At 45.0% G+C, this 9,615-nt stretch overlaps 1 protein-coding gene across 2 annotated transcripts; it reads right to left on the bottom strand.

Annotated features, from left to right (window-relative positions):
- Positions 1–2,422: 2,422 nt before the first annotated feature.
- LOC143497972 (uncharacterized) lies at positions 2,423–9,581 on the bottom strand. Of its 2 annotated transcripts, none has more exons than XM_076993623.1 (10): positions 9,357–9,581; positions 8,858–8,968; positions 8,613–8,696; positions 8,310–8,407; positions 7,947–8,070; positions 5,999–6,198; positions 4,167–4,442; positions 3,691–3,876; positions 2,837–3,379; positions 2,423–2,693 (listed from the first exon to the last, which is right to left on the bottom strand). In XM_076993623.1, the coding sequence occupies exons 2-10, from the start codon at positions 8,920–8,922 to the stop codon at positions 2,656–2,658; spliced, it is 1,614 nt and encodes a 537-aa protein (XP_076849738.1). In that variant the 5' UTR covers positions 8,923–8,968; positions 9,357–9,581; the 3' UTR covers positions 2,423–2,655. The 2 variants fall into 2 exon arrangements, with proteins under 2 accessions (XP_076849738.1, XP_076849740.1); XM_076993625.1 differs by having other exon boundaries at positions 7,947–8,058.
- Between the last annotated feature and the right edge of the window lie 34 nt (positions 9,582–9,615).

The following is a 9,615-nucleotide window of genomic DNA, read 5'->3' as shown; positions in this document are numbered from 1 at the left end:
AGTCCCGCAGGTGTGAAGAGACGGCCCTAGCAGTGATGCGGTAAAGAGGCAGAGTGTGTCTCGTGGGATATTCCAGGTGCAGGCATGGGTGAAAAATGGCTTTGTTCTTATTTCATGTTCTTTGCTCTTATTCCATGTTTTGTGACGCTCAAGCTACAGTGGAATACTAATAGAAAGCTACAAGAATTATTACCTACTTCCCCACTACATCACCATAACTTTGAGTTGCTTAATCACGTTAAGAACTATAAAAAGCATGGTTCTGAAGTCAGTGTTGCTGAAGGCGAAGGGGGGGGGGGTGTTGGGAGCTGTGAGGATGTGTAGAGGGGACAGGGTGGGTGTGCTGGTGGCAGGGGGTGCGGAGGCCTGTTCTCGCCGAGAGGCTTGGCAGGGAGACACTCCGCCTCCCACTGCTATGACCTTCACGCAGTCAGGACTCGGTCCCTGCAGGGGGCGGGATGGTAGAATTTTACTATGATCTGGTGCTTCAGAAAGTAACGGCACACATACTGGATAAGCGCAAAGTAATTACACGGCCTGCTGATCAGTTTGTCTTTACAAACATAACCTGCACTGTGTCCTCTGTTTGTTTTTAGACTCGGTTTCAGTACGTCATGTCAGAGACCCGTGCTACAGCGCTGGGTCTGTTTGGTATCATTTTGACAAAGCCAACATGTGGTTAAGTACTTGGTGGGTAGTGGCGATCTTCAGTACCCTGATGGAAGTGTGGTCAGTGAGACCATTTCATCAGCCTCTTCAGACCGATGCCTCTACTTTCCACATTGCCAGGAGTTCTTATGCACATCCATAATACCCGGTGCCTGCTTGAGTTAAAAATATAACCCCAAACCACATTACTCACACGATACTTCCAGGAAGCAAAGCAGCACTATTTCATGTAAATGCTGAAGTGGCCTAAGCGTTTATCCTGCTGGCTACTGCCATCCTCACTAACATGAACCGCTGTGATTGGCCATTGGCAGGAGTTTGGCGTTTCTGAGCTGGTCAACTGGGGCCAGGCTGTACCGGAGTGCCATGGCCTCACTGTGGGCCAGGGACAGCCAAGCAGTGGTCATTTTTTAATGTCATTGCATTGCTGCTATGATTAACGCCTACTTTAACCTCATGAGCATGTTGAATATAGTCTTCCTAATAATTTAGGTTGTAGCCTATAATTGGTAAATTTTCACTCATTCAGATTTTTGCAGTGCTAGAATGTAATTTAATTGGCCAGACCATTTTGGCTAATACCCTGAACACATTTAACATTACGACACGAGCTGAACATTAGTAGAGTTGCAGTAGAGCTGCGTTTCCTTTTTTGCGAAAGGACACACATTTGCTCCATTTGTTGGAACATTACAAAAACTTTAGCCTGCCCCCAGAAATACTCGTCAGTCAATCATATGCCAGTGCATAAACTCATGACAAGTAGGATATGGTAACAAATAACCACTCTGTCCAACAGTGGTGAGCAGAGAAGCATCTCAGAGGGCACGTGTCAAAATGTCGAGGCAGACAGGCTACAACAGCAGAAGCCCAAACTGGGTTCAGAAGAGGAACGTGATGCTACACTGAACACAGTCTCACTAGCTGGACAGTCGAGGACGACTCAGTCTAGTGAATTTCGATGTGTGCTGCAACATGCAGACTGGGCAGAGGTGGAGTGGGTGGGGGGTGGGGATGGGAGGTGGGGGTTTGGCATAAACAGCATGAATTTTACAGAGCCAGCCTGCTGAAGCTGGAATGTTGTGGGTCAGTACACGCTGGGCCACTTAATACCCATCAATGCCTTTATTTGGTTTCGGGCTTCCAAATATTCAGGACTGAAAGGGAGGTTAATGAGTTTGGAATTGTTACTCAAGAAGGAAGCTAAATGACTGTCAAATTTCTGCCTATCAGTCTAGAATAGTTCTGGTTCCTGTAATGGGCAAGTCGGTTCATAATTGAATAGGTCAGACACATTAATGACAGGTGACCTGTCCAATCGCATGCCTGGACATTAAAGATGAGGTTTCAAGATAAATGTGCAGGTTTATACCAGCGGCATACAAAGAAAAAGATTCGATTAGATCGAACTTTATTGTCATTACTCATGTAGAGGTACAAGGCAACGAAATGCAGTTCAGCATCTAACCATCCAAGTGCAAAATCAGCAAGAGCAGGATGTACATCATTAGTATCTACGTTATGAAGGACGTACAGTATGTACAGAATCTATGAAGTATGTGCAGTATATTATGAAACATGTACAGAAACTATATTATGAAGTATGTACAGAATACAGGAAGAGGTGGATTTGAAACGTTGGCTGTAAAAAATTCCAGTGAGCAGCTTGGCACATGTTTGAGTGATTAAACTCACCAGCAACTATAAAAGCAGCGTTTGGGTTAGGAAACAGAAATACAACAAAGACAAATACTTGAAGCAAAAATATTTTTTTAATCAACAATACACTGTATGGACACATTCCATAAACAGGAAACAAGTTGGACAATTAGAAGAAAAAAATATATATAAAAAGGCAATTTACAAAGAAAAATAAAATAGGAAATTTAAAAGGAAAATAAAAATATACAAAAAGACGACGAGTAACAACAACGATTTGTCCGTGTGGCTGCAGTAGGTTCTCGAACATCTCAGGTGTATCAGAGGTCAGGGCAGCAGACGTCGTGCAGGGCGTGGGGGAGGACCTGGGGAGGAGACAAACACCCTCAGCTCTGTGCAAAATAAATACATCCATAAAAAAATAAAAATAAATCAAACCATGTGTTCAAGGTACAGTCGCAAAAATAAACTCTGTACTTCTGAATCGGGGCAGAGCGCAAGGTCTCACCTGCAGTGTTCCCCATGTGGAGGCTCAGGAGTGAGGGCGGAGGTGCCCGTGTGCCATGGGGCGCCAGGAGACCACGATGCCCTCCAGGGCCATTCTGGGGGGGAGGCCCACGGAGCAGGGGGGGGCCACGCGGATGCAGGAGCCCGCGAGGCTGATGGAACGCGATGGGTGCATGCTCGCTCAGGCCACGCCCCGTGGGAGGGGCGTGCTCGGTAAGTCCACGCCCGGTGGGAGGGGCGTGGGGGCCCGGGGAACCCTGCTGGGATGGGCCGTGAAGAGCCGGCGGACCTCTAAGACCGGTTAAACTGTGGTGCGCAGAAGGCCCCCGCGGGGCTGGAGGGCCTCTCGATGGGGGACCAAAGGGGGGAGGATGAGAGGTGGAAGGGCCGTGAAGGGCAGGAGGGGCACGCAGAGGGGCGGGGCCACGAGGCAGAGGGGCGGGGCCACGAGGCATAGGGGCAGGTGCTGCAGCTGGTCGGTGAGGGGATCCTTGAAGAACACTCACCGAGAGAAGAGGAGGAGGTTTGGTCTTTGGATAGGAGTCTGGGTGACGAAACAAAAACCTTTTAGTCTGAAATGTTCTTTTAAAAAAAAAAAGGTGATTCAAACACACGCACAGCTGAGCTGCAGAATGTCCATCACTGTCTAATTACAAAGTGCATATCAATTACATAACGTGACTCATAACGTGACTCCTTTCCACTAGGTGGCAGAGTAGTTTCAGGGAGAAGTGCAGACAGTGCAGAACTATAATCTTACATCTGACAGTTTATAGCCAGCACGCTGACATCTCCACCCCCATGCATTCTCGCTACACTTTATTCATAAAGAAGATGAAGGATTAATAAAACCACCTGGTACACCCAGGAGATGGCCCTGGCCAGGTTCTCCCGCGCCTGCGGGCAGAGTGGTGTGCTCGCTGAGGCTCGGCCCCGGGGTCACGGGGTTCGGCAAAAGGGGCGGAGGTCCGCTCAGAACGGCAGGCAGGCTGCTGAGGGTCTCCGCACCCTCCTCATTCTCCAGCTCAGTGGAAGCAGAGGCTGCACAGGGCAGAAGAGAGACGAGAGTGATGGAGGAAGAAAGGGCCGTCACAAAACCACACCGAGATCAATACAACACTGCTGAAGTTCTTATGAACTTCCTATGAATCAGACAAAGGATTTACACACACACACTCAGACAAAACAGCACACACAGACACCCTCATGCTGATAAATATTTGCAAGTGACTCTGGATCGCGCGCGCGCACACACACACACACACACACACACACACACTCCCGACAGCGCCTCTGTGGGTGAGCCAGTATTCTTCTCCCCGTCTGCCCACCTTGCAGATGGTCCTGGCGGTTCTGCACGTACTCGGCAACGGTGGCCAGCTCCTCCGGGTACAGGTGCAGGCCCTCGGCCATGAGGAAGAGCAGGTGGCGCGTGGATGAAGGCACGGCGTGCCGCTCCAGCTTGGCACGCTCCAGGTAGTCGTCCGTCAGCTCGGCCGCCCGCGCCCCTGCCTCCGCGGGGTCACGTGGCCCCCGCCCGCCGCCCAGACGCCCAAACTCCACCGCCACAAACTCCATGGCCTGCTCCTTGGGCATGTTGCGGTGAACTGCGGGGGGCAACAACAGACACTCAGGCGGGAGAGGGGGCGGGAGAGTGGGGCAGGGGGGCACATATGGTGCACAGCGAGAACCGTGGCAGTTTAAAGACTGCAGACTCACAGCGGGCCGGCGGTGCCTTACACACGGCCTTAAACAATTAGGAATCTTTCAGGATATTCTTCACTAGAGGCTTCACCTTTTACATGCAAACGCTGAGGTCACAACTTATTTTTGAGTAAGTAAGGTGTGCGTGTGCTGTGGGTTTTGTTCTGTAAGCAGCTTGAAGGGGAACCAGTAAGTTTCAATAAATTGGATAAGAGCATAAGTGTAATTTTTAGGAATAACCTGGTATACAGATTACAGAAGTATTTGAATTTTGTGAGCATTTAATGAGGGGTTTAACTGAAAATATTTACTTGTAATACTTTTTTGGAAGTATGTTACAAAAAGCAGTTTAACAAAATTGAAAAATGCATATAAAGGGGTTTGGAGGTCTAAAGATTAAACTCTTAATACCTGAAGTGGGTTTAAAAGATCTACTACCTTCCTGTAGTGGTGGGCATTCACTTTTTCAAAATAAAAGTATCTAGAATTATATAACTTGTTTATAATGGTCAACCATTTAGGTTATTTAACATCAACATAAAGAGAAAAGTCTAAGATAAAAAGATATATACATTTTAACAATGTACATTTGGGCCATTTTCAATGCAGTTTTAAAGAGGGCATTTTGTTATTCTTGAATTCAGTTGCATTATATCTGCTTATAGTAGTATGCTTAGGAAACTGGTTGAATAATGTTTAAAGACTTAATGGTTTACCCATTTGGTTTTTATATCTTCAAAGAAAGCTGTTTGTGTGCGTGGTAGTTGTTTTATACCCATAATATGGAGAGGGTTGAATGATATATGGGTTTGAGGGAAATCAGACAAACAAGGACTTATTATCATTTTCCTCCACTAGAGGTCACCGTAGAGTACTGGGTACTTGACCCATAAAAAGTCTTTGAGACTTTGTTGGTTGGAGTGTGGAGCGCGCTCTACATTTGTTATAACTTGCACCAGGGAATTTAAAACATGATTGGGGACCTTCTAAACCTGGACCATCATTCAGCATACCTGAGAGGCCAGTCTACAAAGCCCAAATACTTTTTAAAAAATAATATTAATAATAAATAAAAAAGGTCCCATATTATGGAATTGTTATGACCAGCGGTCTGCTGTTCACCATTTGAACTAAACTGAGAAGCACCGACACCAGGGGCTGTCATGGATACGATATTGGGTTTGTTATTGTATGTCTGCATGTTTGTGATGTGTTAGACGGTGACAGAGAACCTTTCTAACATATGAATCTGTGTACACGTTTTGATCAAAGGGAGGTTACACAGGAGTATTTAAGAAGTTATACACTGGGTTTAAACACTTTCTAGACATAAAGGTCACCATGATCATAAAGATGCCCACCACTATATCAGTGCTATTTGCTTCCTATATACAGAGAGCAATTTATGAGCAGTTCAGTTGCTTTTACTGGGAAATGAACAGTGGCAGTGGGGACTTACTTTTGAGGGACTCTGAAAATATGATTACTGTGCACGAGGACAGAGTTACATTAGTCTGCTCGACGAGAATACATAAGGGGGAACCATCTGAGCGGACATCTTGCAGGGCTCGGGTCAGTCCTGACTCCGCCTGCAGGTAAAGCGTTTCCACCGAGAGGCCACGCTCCTGCAAACTGTGGCCTAACGATTTGGGGTACTCCCTTTGAAAGAAGAAGAAGAGAGCTGGTTACTGACCTCCATGCACCAGGGAAGGAGGGAGGCGTGTGTGTGTGTGTGTGTGCGCGGGTAAGGAGGCAGCCGTCTGGGATGTGTGAGATGTGGGAGGGTGGAGAACAGGACCGACATATATAGGAACGAGGGAGCAGGCCCACTAGTGATGTGAGACTTGGTCAACGTGTGCTTGATATTGTATGATTCTGTTCTTGTGTAAAGCTGAATAAAACACACAAAACTATTTTTTAAAAGCATATTTCAGTTGAATTTCCAATGAATTACAGCTAATATTTGTCATTACTATTATTACTATTTTGTCATTACAGACATTCACTAGGTGTCAGAGCAAGGTTGAATATTACATTGAGTGTTGATTCTTACTGAATGGCAGCATTGGAAATATGACTAAAAGCACCAACAGAACAGTTATTTTTTTAAATAGATCATTACAATGTTTGATAAACACACTTGCTGGTTTGTTGTAGAAACTGAGAATAACAAATGGCTGTGGGTGCAGCTCAGAGAGAGCGCTGACGTACACATCCTCAACACCCTCTGGTAAATCAGACTACAGTACTAATCTCTTAATATTCTACTAGAATTAAAGACAATTACATGCATTTTATCATCTATAACAAATGTTAATAATATAACTAAACTATAGTAAATAATATGAGGGAATATTTAACAAACAGTTAATCTCGAGTGCAAAATGTTTTTTTTCCATTGGACAGATGAATTGTTATTATGTATGCATGAATGTTTTGACTGAGTATTTAGCAGTGTGAGCATGCGTGATTTTTTCTGAATGAGATTTCAATAGTTTGAAAAAAAATCTTAATTCCAGAAAGATTTCTTTAAAAACAATTAAATTGCCACCAATTAGTGTCCAATTATGTCTCTCTAATAAAATTTAAATAAAAAACATTAGAGTCTGCGTTTTCAAGCTACTTGATTAGATTTCCATGGATTTGTGGGTCTTTGCTGGTGCAAATACTGATAATACTAATGTTTTCTACTCTAAGTAGGTGATACAATTACTTACAAATTGCTTTTACTTCTTTTAACAGCTGGTACATATACAGCAGGGGCTAAATCCAAGTATTAAACACGTCTCATTTTGAAAAGGTAAGAATTCAAACTAGATCCCATTTAACAATCACAATAGGATTTTTTTATTTTGTTTTAGTTGCAAAAGCTGATAGGTGGATGCATTGGATGTGAGGACAATTCTACATTATGAAGATAAATATTTCATGTTTAGAATTTATCTTACAGCAATTTAAAAAATGCATTTCTCCCCTAGGGATACAAAAAGTTTTATATGTTTTTTGTTGTATTTTTGCAAAGGTTTTATAAAATGGCTGTAAGTCGACAGTCAGTATTTCTGAACTGTGATTTTGTGCACGAAATGAATGTGTGGACGTCAGCTGGTCTCCCAAATGAATGTAAAATGTAAATAAACTAACTGCTTCTGTGCAAACAAACGTCCAAAAGGGTGCAGAGGTGGCTGGCTGCCTCTCACACAGGTGCTATACTTTGAGGTTCATCAGAGATGCTCTGACAACAGAGCATGTGCAGACACTTCAAAGCTCAGCTCAGTAAGGTGAAACTCACACCGGCACCTCTCCCCACTGCTAAGTGCTGAATGCACACAGAGGAAAAATACTTCAACATCATGATAATCAGAATTTAAAACTGGGGCTGTTTGTTTTCCTGTGTGACAGTTACTCACAGGTTCTGGTTATTCACAGACAGCACCACACAGTCTGCAGGTTTCTTTGCACCATCTCCATAGAACTGTTGGTACAGTCTCTGGTACAGAGCACCACGCTTGTCTCCATCCCCTGGGGAGACAACTGACAGAATATAAACCAAAAAAATATAAATTATCCTGAGACATTAATTAAACTCAAAATCTGGCACAAACGAAACACGAATCTTAGATGTAACTCTGATTCAGTCTATGAGTCTTTCGACAGTTAAGAGGAGCACGCTGACAGGACAGAGAATGTGTGTGTGTGTGTGTGTGTGTGTGTGTGTGTGTGTGTGTGTGTGTGTGTGTGTGTGTGAGGAAATTTCCTCTCAAGAGCCGCACCTGGATGATGTTTAAGGTGGGACTGAGGAGGGGAAAGCTCATATGTTTTATAGTCCAGAGTGCCAGAGTAATCGTCCCTTTGTCCCACATTTTCATAGCTGAAAACAGAAATGAACAGAGTTGCAATTTAAGCCTGTCTACTGTCCCCTGGCAATGGATAATACCCACTAAAAATACCTTTGTAGTCGCAGATAGACTTGACGTGTTTGGAAGACTGGCTCCAAAACTGAATTTTTTAAAGTTAATATCTAAACTCAGCCAGCCAACGGACACCGGCTCATGGTTCACTACAGCGATATCTACCTTTCTGGTTCGTGGTGCACGTCTTTCCTGTCCCCAGCAGGAGGATACGGCTGTCTCCGGAAAGCACGAAGAGGTTTCGGTCCACTACGACAAGTCAAACACACGAATCACAGGCCCCAAAACATTTAAAGGTTACAGGCAATTGCCAAGTTGATGCGTACAAGCATTTCACCGACGAACTAGTACGTAAAGTACCGGTGTTCCGTGTTTAAGTACGAAAGCTATCCCATTTGAGCTGCACTTACCCGCAGTTGGGGTTGAGGTTAGGCGGAGGCCGCCTGCCGCCTGCGCTCCCAGCCCACGACGACATTGGTGTAGCGGGTAGCTCGCTAGCTAACCAGCTACGGGTTCAACCGCTGGGATGGGGGGGAAGGCTAGGTTTACACCTTGAAACCACACAGATCCAACTAGGCGGTTTGGTTAAACAACGCCGATACGTTTAATTCACTTTTTAAAAACAACGAATACCGCGGTGTGGCCTGTTTGCGCTGGGCGACTTGGCGATATCTGTAGCCCAGAGACACGTTAGCTCGCTAGCACGAAATCCAACGTTAATATTTGCGTTAGCGACGTGAAAATGCGGTGGATATTGTATGTGTCAATTGCTAAATCGCGTAATGAGCAGGGAAGTTGTAAAAATTAAACATATGTGGTCATTTAGCTAAACACTGGCGGCTAGGCGCCTGAGAGAAACCAGAGGTAACGTTAGCTAGCGCGTGAGCTCAGTGGGTCTGACTCGGTTACCTGAGGACGGGGAGACTTGCTTGAAGACTCGGTTTCGTTGTCAGATGAACCTTTCTAGTAATAAAACAAATGAACGCTAACTTTAATAGTACCTTAAATATATCAAGAGGGCTAGTCGAGTTGCACTACAAGTGAATCTTCATTGCCTATCAGCAGAACCGATGGTTCTACTTCCTTGGTTGGATGTTTGCGGACGGAATCGCTCGGAGCGCTTACCGCCCACTGCCGTACGAGCCGTGCAAACGGTGTCCGAAAAGGT

Source organism: Brachyhypopomus gauderio, unplaced genomic scaffold, assembly GCF_052324685.1.
Source record: "Brachyhypopomus gauderio isolate BG-103 unplaced genomic scaffold, BGAUD_0.2 sc118, whole genome shotgun sequence".
In the NCBI taxonomy this organism is placed as follows: Eukaryota; Metazoa; Chordata; class Actinopteri; order Gymnotiformes; family Hypopomidae; genus Brachyhypopomus; species Brachyhypopomus gauderio.
Note: the sequence above shows the minus strand (reverse complement) of the source record. Positions and strands in the feature narration are given on the sequence as shown.

Coding starts and splice junctions, on each gene's coding strand:
- LOC143497972 (XM_076993623.1), bottom strand. CDS start 8,922: ATGTCGTCGTGGGCTGGGAGCGCAGGCGGCAGGCGGCCTCCGCCTAAC. Junction 8,408..8,612: donor GTGCACCACGAACCAGAAAG/GTAGATATCGCT, acceptor TTCTGTTTTCAG/CTATGAAAATGTGGGACAAA. Junction 3,877..4,166: donor CCGCCAGGACCATCTGCAAG/GTGGGCAGACGG, acceptor TGCCCTGTGCAG/CCTCTGCTTCCACTGAGCTG.